The sequence below is a fragment of the Dasypus novemcinctus genome, chromosome 9 (assembly GCF_030445035.2).
Source record: "Dasypus novemcinctus isolate mDasNov1 chromosome 9, mDasNov1.1.hap2, whole genome shotgun sequence".
NCBI classification, from domain to species: domain Eukaryota; kingdom Metazoa; phylum Chordata; class Mammalia; order Cingulata; family Dasypodidae; genus Dasypus; species Dasypus novemcinctus.
In genome coordinates this window covers 129,558,813-129,572,660 of record NC_080681.1, presented here as the reverse complement: position 1 = coordinate 129,572,660, position 13,848 = coordinate 129,558,813, and the positions used below count along the sequence as shown (strand labels likewise).

The 13,848-nt window shown below is 56.4% G+C and overlaps 1 protein-coding gene across 1 annotated transcript in view; it reads right to left on the bottom strand.

Annotated features, from left to right (window-relative positions):
* Positions 1–3,188: 3,188 nt before the first annotated feature.
* Positions 3,189–13,848, bottom strand: part of CEP104 (centrosomal protein 104) — a 57,772-nt gene continuing 47,112 nt past the window's right edge. The window contains 4 exon segments of the mRNA XM_012520367.4: positions 3,189–5,619; positions 6,335–6,425; positions 10,705–10,772; positions 10,989–11,127. Of these exon segments, the coding sequence (XP_012375821.2) occupies positions 5,504–5,619; positions 6,335–6,425; positions 10,705–10,772; positions 10,989–11,127 (414 nt within the window). The 3' untranslated portion in view covers positions 3,189–5,503.

Genomic DNA, 13,848 nt, shown 5'->3' with positions numbered 1-13,848 from the left:
CAGTGGCACGGAAATCTGTGTTTCTTTTTGTTGTGTCATCTTGTTGTGTCAGCTCTCCAAGTGTGTGGCCATCACTCCTGGGCAGGCTGCACTTTCTTTCGCACTGGGCGGCTCTCCTTACGGGGCACACTCCTTGCGCGTGGGGCTCCCCTACACGGGGGACACCCCTGCGTGGCACGGCACTCCTTGCGCGCATCAGCACTGCGCATGGGCAGCTCCACACGGGTCAAGGAGGCCCGGGGTTTGAACCGCGGACCTCCCATGTGGTAGACGACGCCCTATCCATTGGGCCGAGTCTGCTTCCCAAAAGTGTTTAAAATAATATAAAAGATAGGGAGCCTGTGCCCTATCAGAATAACTTCTTGTGCTTTGTGTTGACCTTATATATCCTTAATGGTTTAAGATAAAAACAAAGCTTTTACTATTTTAGGAGTTAAGTGTTTTCCTTACTATTTTGCTATCTTATCTGCCATTTGGTTCAAACCTGGCAACTTTTAACATTTTAAATCAGACCCTCGGGAGTGTGTGTGGCTCAGGGGTATGGGTGATGGGAGCCGGTAGATCCTGGAGGGGACGGCAGGGGCTGGCGGAGAGAGGCCGCCGTCTTCACCACGTGGCAGGACCCCGGGCCACCAGCGGCTGACTTTGGGGAGAAGGCATCTCGGGCAGTGCCTTGATTTGGGCATTTCATGCCTCAGAACTCTGAGCTGTTATCCTAAATAAAATTCCCATTATAAACGCCAACCCATTTCTGGTACTTTCCCTTAGCAGCCCTGTGGCAAACTAAGACAATTCCATTGGGAATCTTAGGTTTTTATAAACTTATTAGGAAAATGTTTTTTTTCTCTCCCTATACTGTGAAGTTGCTTCTAGGTAAATAGTATCTTTCTAAAATAAAAAAACCTGAAGGAGAAGTTGAGGTGTAACTACTGTGCATCTAAAACGAACTGCGTGGGAGGTGTTCATTTTTCAGTCTGAAGTAAAACACTTTAAAGAACTTTAAAAAACAGTTTCATTTAATATATTATGACGTACAGAAGTGTTTGGGAAGTGTAGTAAAACTGAAGAAATTTTCTAATCTTCTGTTGGTTAAATCTGTATAAGTAAAATGTTATTTACATGTTTGTTATGTATTTAGAGATTGTATGAAATTCTCAAAGACTTAAGTTCTCACTGTCCTCCTATCCTAATTCTGATCTGCATGATGGTATTGTTGGCTACAGTTTCAGTTATTCTAGAAGGATGTTACATGTCACGGAAACAACCACATTTCCTTATCACTTATACTGTTCTGCTCTGATGCTTCTCTAAAAGAGCAGTCAGCTCGTCTCCAGAAGAAACAGGCTTGAAAGGAGAAGCAAGACAAGTCCGTAAATTACGTTTTACCTATTAACATAATTCTGGTAAAATTAAAAGTAAAATGAAACAAAACTTCTGCTATGGTCTGTAGTTAATCTCTAGAAACAGCTTTGTTTAAAATACTCAGGGGGGAATTGGGGCCTCGACTGTCAAGCGACGGCAGTCCGTTTACTCCTGGACTTCAGTGGCTACATGTAGTGCCTGAGATGCTTTACTGTGTGTGGAACCTACCAGCTCCCTAGAATTCTAAGTGTCTGTGTGCAGCCGAGACTCAGTAACGTTCGCCAGCTCTGAAGGTGCTGTGGGAGCAGCAAATTATTCTAAAAGACCACCCCAACTGAAGACGCTAAAGGAAGAACCAGCCTTCAGTTAAAAAGCGAATGGGTTAATCTAGTTAAAGGCTGAAAGGAATCAGAATACAAGGTAAAGGTCATATTCCTGGTATTTTAAAACTTTCCTGACTGTGGAGACCCGAGCCCTAAGGCTTGAGGCTTGCACTCATGACACTTATTTCTGTAACGAGGAGGCTCAGCCTAAAAACTGTAATCAACGCCCAGGCGTCACCCTGGAAGCCCCGCTTCTCATGTGGCTTCTCTTTAAGCCAAACTGCAAGTCAGCTCCCTCCCTCCGCCCTCCGTGCAATGTGACACGACCCCGGAGAAGCCCGCTCTGTGATGTGACGTGGACCAGAGCGGGGAGGCAGGTAACGGGCGCATCCACGCCAGGAGCTGGTGGCCCTTCGGGAGCTTCCGGCCAGTCGTCCGGTGCAGGTGGCCACAGCAAGCCGGGCCCGAGCCCCGCCCTCCGGAAAACCCCAAGGGCTGCTCCGGGCGGTCTCAGAGGAAGCCTTAAAAGCTCTTTCCGCAGTGGAACGTAGCTCTACTCCCCTTTACTTAAACCTGTAATTCTCAACTTACTTACTCTTTTTTTCAGAAATTTAAGCATCTGGACGCGTTCTGTACCAGGCAAGCCTGACACCCAGCAGTGCCAGCCTCAAGGGCGGCACCCAGCTTCCCCCTTCTGCCTCTCAATGCCGACCCCCTTTTCGGCATGAAATCAGAGGAGTCTTCACCCAAAAATATCCCTCAAGATGGAGGGAAATGTTCAAAACAGAAAGGGAGGAGTTTGTAACCAAGAGTTAAGAATTAACAAGTGATGTGATTACGTGATCATATATAGATGTTTTCCTGAATTGTTACAGGTGTTCTTCTAGTCTTCAGTATATTACAGAATAGCCCGAAGTTAGTGCCTCCAACACGGAATGGGCTAGACTGCCCCCCCCTTCGCCCGTGGCCGTGATAGTGAGCCTAGACCCATCTTCCTTGGTTTATGGCTATTTCTGTTGAAATGGTGACCCCTCCACCTTCCCGTCTGAAATCCATAAAAACTCACAGCTCTTCAAACTCCGGGAGACAGACTTAGGCCCTCTGGCCATCTGAGTTCCTTGCTATGCCCTAGCAAATAAAATTCTTTCTCTTTGAAACCCCAGGGTCTCAGGAATTGGTTGTTTTTTTGTTTTTGTTTTTTGAGGCACCAGGGCCAGGGACTAAACCCTGGGCCTCACGTGGGGGAGGCTGGGGCTCAACTATCGAGCCACACTGGCTCCCAAGTGGCTTTTTCGCTTGTTTGCTTGTTTCGTTTTTAGGAGGCGCTGGGAACCGAACCTGGGACTTCCCACGTGGGACGCAGGCGCTCAGTTGCTCGAGCCACATCTGGCCCCAGGAATTGGTCTTCAAAGCGCATCAGGCAGGAGCCCCTTTTGCTCTGCACCACTCGGTCCTCGCAGTCCTAGGCCCCCTCTCAGTTCTCAAGGATGAAGGAAGTACATGTCATTCACAAATTTCTTTTTAATTATAATCTTGAAATAAAATGACAAACATTCAATCATCTTTTTACTCCATTAATATACTCAGGGTGAATTAACCCCTAAACCCTAAGAAAACAACAATAAAAATATATTAGATATTTTATAATTCTGTTACCTGAAATAAAAACAATAAAAAACTGTGTTAAAACTTTAAAAAGTTGCAAATTTTCATTAAAATTATTTACATTTATATTCTAATGCCAGATTTATAGGTACAATTCTTTTAAATTAGATTATTTCATAGAATATTTTGAGATAAGAAAATAAGAAAATAATGGAAATAAATATTAAATAGGCACAAGAAATTCATGAAGGAAAGTTCAATTATAAATATTACAAATTTAGGTATTTATTTGTGAATGGCCGAGGGGTCTTACACTCCTTTTACATTTTTTACTCTTTATTCTTGGTTCCTTACTAGTATATAACTCCGAGGCTTTTAACAGCAACTAATCACTGCCAATAATCATGGTAACATAAACAATTCTTCTGTAACCACCACAAGATGACCATTTAAAATGCACCCAATTTCGTTTTTCAATCTCATTAAAAATTAATATTTTTACAAATATCTTCCTTGAGCTAATATGTAGAAAATATTAAAAGTTTTGACTGGAGTGAAAAGGATAATTCCATGGTTAACTTTATCGTTCCATTAAAGTAGTATTTTATTTGTACTTTACAAATGGCTTAGAAATGATGGCCTCTATCTCTTTTACACCAGAAAGGATCATTTTATAAATATCTTTGCATCTGTATTTTGCTTTGTTAAAGGTTTAAGTTAATTCTCCTTCCTGTGCTTAAAAAAATGAACTGTGTTTTTAAAGGTTGTTCTCTCGGTGGGTTTCTCCCTGCTCCATCTTGAGGCAGCCGCACGAGCTCCGGCTCCGGGGAGGACACCCGACACCCCGCCGCTCCTGCCCAGGGCGCCCTGCCCGCGCCGAGCCGCGCAGCCCTGCCGTCTCCCGTGGCTGGAGCAGAGGGCGGCGTTTCTACACTGACTGTACACGACACGCTGTGCGGCCCCCGCGGCCCGGCCTTCTGGGAGCGGCCGCACAACGTTCGCTGGGGGGCGCGGGGCACGACGGGGACGCGTGTGGCGCTGGGAGCTGTGGACGGCAGCCCCGGCGTCCGGAAGCCACACGGCCACGGCTCCTGCCCCGCAGCGACCCGGGCCCTCCCGCGGCGAGCGCTGACAAGTCGCTTAGGACTTTTGGGAGGCGTGGGCTCCCCATCTTACGTCTGGTTTTGGTATTTCAAAACGGTGCCTGAAACAAGTCAACGTACGGCGGCTTCACACACGGCTGGAAGCGGACAGGGCGGCCCCAGGCGGGCGGCTCTGCGCCTGCGGACGCGGGTCCTCAGCGCGCACGGAGCCACTCGAGCAGAACCGAGCCCGCACGTCCCTGGCTCCTGCGGGGCAGCGCGCACGGGGCCGGGTACAGGCAAGCCCACGGGGCCTTGCTGTCAGGAACTCGCACGTGGCGAGGACTGGAAGCACCGCTGGGAGAAAGGCACAAATCCACAGCTGGGCCGGGCTGGGATCTCGGCCACGGAGGGAAGGATGTCGCTATTGAAGAAGCCTCTAGAAGGTGAGGGCTGAAGCGGGACCAATTCTCAGCAACTCTTTTTGCTTAGATTTTTTCTTACTTTTATTTCTTGTGAGAGTGGAGACACGGTCTGCAGACCCTGGAACTTCCCTTCCTCAGGCACTCAGTGCAGTGGGCGGGAAAACCAGCAGCCAGCGCCGGGGGAGAAGGCACCGCGAGCCTCAGCACGCCCGCGGCCTCGCCTGCGCCCAAGCCCTGGTGAAATTCTACCACGAGGGGGAGAGCCAGAGGCAGGACTGCAGTGGACTCGCGAAAACCACTCCACGCGACTAAGAGGCTGCCGGGCGCGTGCCATCTCCTCAGCGCTCCGCTCCTGCCCGCCCACGGCTCCGGAGTTGCTTCCCGGGCAGGGCGCTTGGGATCCCCAAGCACAACTGCTGCCTGGCCTCTAAGGCAGGCCTGGAAAGCCAGGGCCTGGAAGCTGAGGGGGCCCGGGAGAGCAGTCCTACCCGGGTCAGGGTCTTCTTTGGTCAGTCCCACACGTCGTTTCCGTGAGGACGCAGCGCACCCCCAGCCGAGGAGGAGCATGCCCGGGGCGGGGCGGCAGGGACGGAGCCCGGGGACAGCCCAGGAGCCACGTCCACAGCCGGTTTCCACAAGGAACGGTTTAGAATCAGGAACTCGCTCAGTCACGTGTGGAGACAAAGGCAAGAGGACGAGGGCCCCCTCACCGCTTCGTGTAAGTCCTGCTAGAGGTCTTACTCAGGCCTCCCTTTGGGGTGGGGATCTTGCTTCCGGCTTTTGGTCCTGCCGTGCCCGGCGTGGCCACTGCTGGGCCTTTCCCTGAGGTGGAAACACAGAGTCAGCTACGGCTGCTTGGGAGGACGCCCCAGACAGGGATAATGGGGACGGAGCCGAGGGTCGGGGCAGTGCCCGTCGCCTGCGAGGCGAGTCAGGTCCGCGCCCGGCCAGGCTGAGGGGGGCGAGGGTGCAGGGGCGGCACTGAGGTCCTGCGCCATCGTGCGCATCCAGGGTCAGCTCTCGGGGGGCGAGCCGAGCACCCAGGCTGGCGGGCGCCTCTCGGGCCCCTTTGCTCCTTTCTACGAGGCGCTGAGGCCTGGGCAAGGCGCACTTGGGCAGTGCCGGGTACGACGCGCTCTTACTACAGAGCAGCCTTTTCAAGGGTGCATCCGAAGGTCCCTGGGCCGGGAATACTTTTTAAAATAAAAACCCAGCTTTCCTTGTAAAAGACCCGGCATCGGATTGCTAACACCGGGGTTTATGGGTCGGGTGTCGGCAGCGTCCTGGGTCTAAACGCCGGGTGCCGCACGGGTAGAAAGGGCACTGAGAACTTGAGTGCGCAGCAGGGGCCCGCGCACGGCCTGCGATCACGGAAGCCGCCACGCCAGCCCCGGTGGCCTTGGGAGAGCAGTACGGCCGGGGCGGGGCGAGGCCTTTTGGGCCCGAGTGGCCGCTCGTTATGGAACCCCAGATGTGACAGGCCCCTCCTGGGGTGCTGGGCCACGAGGGGATGGGAGCGCGGCGCGCAGGGCCTTACCTGGCCGCAGCACCTGCAGCCTGTGCAGGAGGTGCGTCTTGCGCAGGTTCATGGTGCAGCCCGCCGGGCCCATGAGGTGAGCTTTCCACGCCTAAAGAGAAAGCAGAGGCCGTCGCGGCCACAGGGCGGCAAGGGGGCTCTGGACGGTCCCGCCTCGCGACAAAGTGGAAGCTGCCGCGCGGGCCCTGAGGCCAGTGCTCTGGCTCCACGGGCAGACCCGCCTCGGGAGACAAGCGGGGCCCTAGGACACGGGGGCCTACAATGTGGGGCCCCACGATGCGGGGGCCGCGCTTTGAGCCCCAGCCCACAGAGACAAAGCCTCGGCCCTGGGGTCTGAGCATGTGAGCGTGCAGCTCTGGGGCGGGAGGCAGGCTGCTGGGCCGTCCTGGTGAGGAGGAGGGCACCCTGCCCTGTCTGCACCCCAGAGCCCCCGCCTCCGCGCCTGGCTGAGGCTCCCGCTCGCCCCGCCGCTGCCCTGTCGGCGCTGCGCCTTCGATGTGCACCTGCCGCGCGCCTGGCCCTGCCGCCCCTGCCCTGCCCGCAGGTCCTTCGAGCGGTGCTCGTGGCGGCACGTGGAGCTGACCTCTGGTTTCGCTGCTGTGCAGTTTTCCACTTTATAACCAGATGGTTGTTCTAGCAAGTCTGAACCTGCGTTTCTCCCATTGCCCCTCTCACTGTGCACGGCGCCTCCTGGGGACAGCACGGTGGCCTCCCCTCCGTGCTCTCCTGCAGCGTCCAATCCCACCCGCTTCCCCCAAGTGGGTGGAGCCTGCGTCTCCAGCTGCTGAGCCTGGCGGCCTGGGACTTGCCGTGGCCAGAGGGACACTAGCAGTTACGAGTGAGTAGCAGCTAGAAATGACCTTGTGTGACGGGGCTTGCCCTGCTCTTGCCTCCAAGAATGTCACACCCAGGCTGCTGCTGAGGGGCCGAGGCGCCCTGCTTGCCCCCACCAAGATCCTGGACCAGGGAGAGGAGGGGCCCCCAGGCAGGTGAACAAGTCCAGCCGAGGCAGCAGAGCCACCGGCGAGCCTGCAGCGCACTGCAGAGGAGGGGCACAGCGACCCTGCTGCCGCGGAGCGGGAGGAGCCCGTGCAGGGCCGGGTCCTGGGACTGCCACGCCCAGCACGCAGCAGAGGCCCGGCCTGCTCCTTCCTGCTCCTTCCCTCGCGCTCGCTGCCCCTGCACCAGGACACAGCCCCGACGGCTCCGCGCTCCCTCCGGGGCCTCCCTCCCGGGGCCTCCCTCCGGGGCCTCCCTCCCGGCACCCTCTGCCGGTTCCTCCGCATTGCCCCGACCTCTTCTGTCTACACTGGCGTTCTGGGCGGTCCACTAGGGCCACCATCTTCAACACTGCGCACAAGCTCACAGACTCCCAGGAGACACCCGGGGGCCAGGCGGCTCCTCCAGGCCCAGGGACGCACTCCACAGCTCCAGCCTAAACTCACAATCTTGCCCAAACCCGCTGCCCTGGGGAGGGCCTCTCCCAGCAGACGGCAAGTCCGTCCTTCCCGGTGCCCAGGCCAAAGGCTGAGAAGCAGCTGGAGTCCACCTCTCGTGTGCCTCCGGGGCTCCCTCAGGAAATCCTGCAGGTGCTACCTTCCAAAATACACCTGACCAAGAGTCGGGCCACACTTTGAGGCAGACCTCCTGCCACTGTCCAGTCCAGGCCATCGCCACCTGAGTCGGTCGCAGTCCCTGCTGGCACCGGGCTGCCCTCGCCTCACCGCTCTCGACCTAGCAGCAGGAGCCGACCGCCGTCTCCCGCTCGCAAGCCCGTGGCGACCTCCCCCTCGCTCGCTCTCAGGAGCGCATGGCTGACACTCTTTCCCTTCTGCTACTGTCTTTTTAGTCTATCTCTGGCTAAAAGGAGAGGAGAGGAAGGAGAGGTTCTTAGTTTTAATGTGATTAAATTTGTCAATCTCTTCCTTCAAGCTTGAGGCTTTTTGTGTCCTGTTCCAGAAGTTCCTTCCTGTCTGGGGTCTTAAGGATGTTCTTACTGATCCTCTCTGAGCTCTGCAGTTTTGCCCTGCACACTCAGGTCCCTAATCCACCTGTCATCTTCCTGTGGGTGGTGTGGAGGTATCTCACTCCACTACTGCCCTCACGTGATCCACAGGAATACAGACGCGGATGTGGCGTCAGGGCAGACGCCACAGACACAGGCAAGGACGTAGCTGCGCACGGTCTGAAGCCCTCGTCCGCCGCGCGTGCTGGAGGGTGGCCCGGCCTGCAGGGGATTATCGTTCAGCCACAAAGAGGGACGAGGCTCTGGTGCGCGCCCCAACACGGACCAGCCTCCAGGACCTGCTGAGTGTCGAGGGACCACGTGTCGTCAAGCAGCCTTCACAGAGGGGTCCGCAGCAGGCACCTCTCTGGAGACGGGGCTGCGCATGGGCTCGGGCTCCGGGGCAGTGAGGAAAATGTTCCGAATTGAGTGCGGAGGTGGGTGGACAACTCCATGGCTGCACTAAGGACCCCGGAACTGTACACTTTAAACAGCTGGTTGGTTATGTCTCATGGAATTGTGTTAAAAAGATGGTTTTAATGAGGGGGCAGACAGAAGGTCTCAACAGAGAAATGGAACCTATTAACAAAAGCCCCAAATACAAACTGTAGAGTGGGAAGTATATCAGAAATGAAAACTTCCGTGACCAGCAGACCAAAGGAAGGAAAAAGGGCCAACAAACCACCCGACTTGAAGAGCAGAGCAAAGAAGGCGGGGCAGACGCCACCCTGCAGAGCCGGGCTCCTAACCGAATCCCAGGAGGAGGGGAGGGAGAGGACCGGGGGGGGGGGGGGGGGGGGGGGAGACACGGGACGACGACGACGACAAGCAGCCGAAGGACTAACGGACAAGGACTTCCCAAAGACGGTGGAAAACGTGACGCTTCAGCCCAGGCAGAGGAGAGCTCTGTGAGCGCCGGGCGCAGAGGCCCGCTCAGCTGCGCCCCCCTCGCCCCGCAGCGCCAGGGGCCTGAGGCTGCCGAGCTGGTGGTGACTGTGAGAGGGAGCTGCTGGGAACGGAGGGAAGGCAGCGCAGGCTGGGGCCCTTGCAGCCGCTGACTGTATTAGGAAACCAGCTCAGACCAGGTGTGCGGGCAGGGGAGAGAGAAAGGAGGGTTCCCGCTGGCAGTAAGAAACCCGCGGGGATAACCGCAGAGAGAGGGAACAGGGATCTGCTGCGAAAGTATTAGCATAAAGGTACATTAGAACACAAATACAAATGTTTCTAGAAACCAAAAATAAACAAGGATGGAGAGTGCGTGTGCACATGTGAGAGCGCTTGTGTGCAAAGAAAAAGGCAGGACAAACTCTAAAAAAAAGTCACTCTTCTAAGGGGAGGGAGCGGGGATGGGGCAGTGCTTGAGCTTCTCTCTCGGCTTCCTTGAACATGCCTCATTTTATAGACTTAAACCATGTGAATATTTTATATTGTTATAGAACTCAATTAAGTAAAAAACCGAAAAACTGAAAATAAAATGAAACAAAGGAACCCTACTGTGTTTACAGCGGTGGCATAACCCATGGTGACTCTTCCAAGTGCTTTTAAATGCACTGATTTGACTGCACACCCCTGGAATATACTGGAAGGAAAAAGCAACAGGAAGCACTTTAAACCTCCTCAGGGGCATCGGTGCTGCCACCAGACTGCCTTGGGTGTCAGGGGTGGAGGAGCCGGCACTGCCTCTGGCCATCGCGGTGCCACAGCCAAGGAAGTTTGGACGGGTGGGCCCTGGCAGTGGGCTGCGGAGGCGGCACGCGGGGCTGGAGGGGCTGAGCGGGCACTGCGCGGGAGGCCGGCCCGCAGGGACTGGGCGTCTGACGCCTGGCACTTGGGGGCACTGTCAGCCGCTGACCCTCTGGTCCTGTTCCCCTCCCCCAATGCCGGAGGCAACAGAGCACGTGGGGAAGGGCAGGGTGGGGTAACCCGTGCCCTCTCCAACGCCAGGCCGTGGGGTCGCTGTGCAGCTTGCGCTAAGGGCAGGGAGAGACATTGGAATCAGACATGAAACCGCATTTAAACCAGACCGGGCTGAGTTTTATTAATCAAAACTGGAGTGCTACAGAGCCTGGCCAGTGAGTAACTGGAAGCAATGGCTGGAAAACTTCAAGCCATTTCATCTTAACCCCAGGCAGCTGAGACTCCTTGGATAAACCATCTCTAAAGGTCACAGGAAAAAAACAGGTGGACACCAGGCTAAGGGAAGGACTGTCCAGAGCCAACTACTTCCTCAAAGAAGGGTCCTGAGAGCAAAGCGAGAACCGCTCTTCCTTCCCCACACACGCTCCTTGGGTCAGCAGCAGCAGCAGCTCGAGGCGCGTTATGTCAGCCGCTGTAATGCCAGCCCCTCCCCGAGTCCCGCCCTTACCTCTTCTCCAGGTGAGAAATTCTCATGGCATAAGGGACACCGGTTTGCCAGCTTTTCTGATTTGGCAGCTGAAACGATTCCAATAAGACGAGGTGTCGTTACTCCTGGGAAACTGAATGGGCGGCTGAGCATGGAGGGACGAGGCCAGGCCAGCACCCGCTGGTGGGCGCCTGAGCCCGGCCTGGGCACTCGCAGCCGCCCCACCTTGGCTGTAGGAGGCTCAGGGGAGGGTCGGCACAGCCCCCGGGGCCTGGGGCTGCAGGGCAGGCCGCAGACACACTTACGGTTACAGTCTTTGGTTTTGATGTGTCTGGGCAGTTCTTCCTTGAGAACAGCTTCACTGCAGCGATAGCACTTTCCAAACTCGTCCTTTTTGTCACATTCTGTCAGCAAGTGCTCCGTCAGGGTGGAGATCTCGACCACCTGCCTCCCGAACACAGAACACAGCAGGTTGCTGAGAAGGCCGCGGTCTCCTGCCACAGCCCACCTGACCCCGCGTGCTTCTTCCCACACCGTGGAGTGGAAGCGGGCAGCTGTGCCCCTCGCGTGGGGGAGGCGGGTGCGCACTGCGACCTCAGTGCCTACCCCAGGGCTTCCGACCCTTGAGCGCGCTGGGCTCAAGACCCCGGTCCTCTTCACGCTACCCTAGCAGCACGTGACGCCACTGCTGTGGGGTGGGGATGGGGCGCTAAGTCAGCGCGCATGGCGTAACGATGCCAGGAGGCAGCGGCTATGTGCGGCCTCCGGTTTGAATCTGAGCACCCACTTCTTTCTCAGAACGTGCACGTAAGTGAGATCAGAAAAGGAACAGTACCAAAGTCTCCCGACATTGAGCAGGAATGACACGTGCCCGCCCTCAAGGCTTTATGCCATGGGACGTTTACTCACTGCTGAAAACACCTGCATCCCAGGCCTTCACCTACAGGGGCTGCCAGGAGCCCACACAGCCAGGCTGAGGAGCATCTGCCCAGAGGGAGCACAGAGCCGGGCTGGGGAGCACCTGTCCAGAGGGAGCACAGAGCCGGGCTGAGGAGCATCTGCCCAGAGGGAGCACAGAGCCGGGCTGGGGAGCACCTGTCCAGAGGGAGCACAGAGCCGGGCTGGGGAGCACCTGCCCAGAGGGAGCACAGAGCCGGGCTGGAGAGCACCTACCCAGAGGGAGCACAGAGCCAGGCTGGGGAGCACCTGTCCAGAGGGAGCACAGAGCCGGGCTGGGGAGCACCTGCCCAGAGGGAGCACAGAGCCGGGCTGGAGAGCACCTACCCAGAGGGAGCACAGAGCCAGGCTGAGGAGCACCTACCCAGAGGGAGCACAGAGCCAGGCTGGGGAGCATCTGCCCAGAGGGAGCACAGAGCCAGGCTGGGGAGCACCTGTCCAGAGGGAGCACAGAGCCAGGCTGGGGAGCACCTGTCCAGAGGGAGCACAGAGCCAGGCTGGGGAGCACATGCCCAGAGGGAGCACAGAGCCGGGCTGGGGAGCACATGCCCAGAGGGAGCACAGAGCCGGGCTGGGGAGCACCTGCCCAGAGGGAGCACAGAGACGGGCTGGGGAGCACCTGTCCAGAGGGAGCACAGAGCCGGGCTGAGGAGCACCAGCTCAGAGGGAGCACAGAGCCAGGCTGGGGAGCACCTGCCCAGAGGGAGCACAGAGCCGGGCTGGGGAGCACCTGCCCAGAAGGGAGCACAGAGCCGGGCTGGGGAGCACCTGCCCAGAAGGGAGCACAGAGCCGGGCTGAGGAGCATCTGCCCAGAGGGAGCACAGAGCCAGGCTGAGGAGCACCTGCCCAGAGGCAGCACAGAGCCAGGCTGAGGAGCACCTGCCCAGAGGGAGCACAGAGCCAGGCTGGGGAGCACATGCCCAGAGGGAGCACAGAGCCAGGCTGGGAAGTATCTGCCCAGAGGGAGCACACAGCCAGGCTGGGGAGCACCTGCCCAGAGGGAGCACAGAGCCGGGCTGGGGAGCACCTGCCCAGAGGGAGCACAGAGCCGGGCTGGGGAGCACCTACCCAGAGGGAGCACAGAGCCAGGCTGGGGAGCACCTGCCCAGAGGGTAGGGATTGCCCATTCAAACTCTTGTCTATAAGCTTGAAAGAGTCCAAGGCAAATGCAGGGAGTTCTTCCTCCTTCCAGCTCTCCCTCTCTGTTGAAAGGAAGGCCTAGTCTATCCGAGACGACTGAAAGCTGGGAGTAGGGAAGGATTTCTTACAGAGGACACAGAAAACATTACCCATAAAAACGACTGGGGAGGTGGACAACATTAAAATGAAAAACTTCTGATCACCAAAAGACAGAGTGAAGTAATGAAAAGACAGGACATGTACACAGAGCTAAGAGAGGTGATATATTAACTGACAAAGGACTCCTACCCAGACGCATAGTTACTGTGAACCCGTAAGAAAAAAAATCAATGTCAATTTTAAGAAAAAGCAAGAGAGTACCATAGGCACGTCACAAAAAAGGAAGGTCAAATGGCCAAAAGGCCGAGGAGCCAATGGCCAGATGCTCGGCCCCAATCATCAGGGAGACAAGTGAACAGCCCCCGAGATGCCACCGAGCACCACAAGCACGGCTGGGGCTGACGAGGGTGGAGGCGGCCCCCATGGCTGCTCCAGGGCTAGGTTGGCACAGCCCCCTGGAGTGCGCTGGGCATGACCTGAAGCTGGGCGCCTGCACCCTGGCCCTCCACCCCAGGCCTGTGCCCGGGAGTGCGGGCACTTGGGCACCAGGAGGTGGACACGAGCACCAGCAGCGGCACACTCCTAAAAGCCCCGAAACAGAAGCACCCCGAGGTCCGTAACAGCAGAACCGCTTTCAAACAACAGAGTATCACAAAGCAAGAAAAAAATATCATAAAGCAAACCATCAAGCTGCAGCATGGGGCACGACGTGCAAGGATTACCTGTTAGATGCTCTCCTTTTTATAAAGCTCAAAAAGCAAGAAACACACACTGGTGGTGTTAGAAGCCAGACTAGTGTGGTGGGGAGGGGTGCCGAGGGACAGCGGTCCTGCTTCCTTGACCTGGGGGGGCTACCCAGGTGTTTGTTTTGTGATAACTCATTGGGCTGGAACACTTAAGACCTGTATACAGTTATACTTCCATAAACAAGTGAAAAAACCAAAAAACTCAACTAAATCAAAACGGGG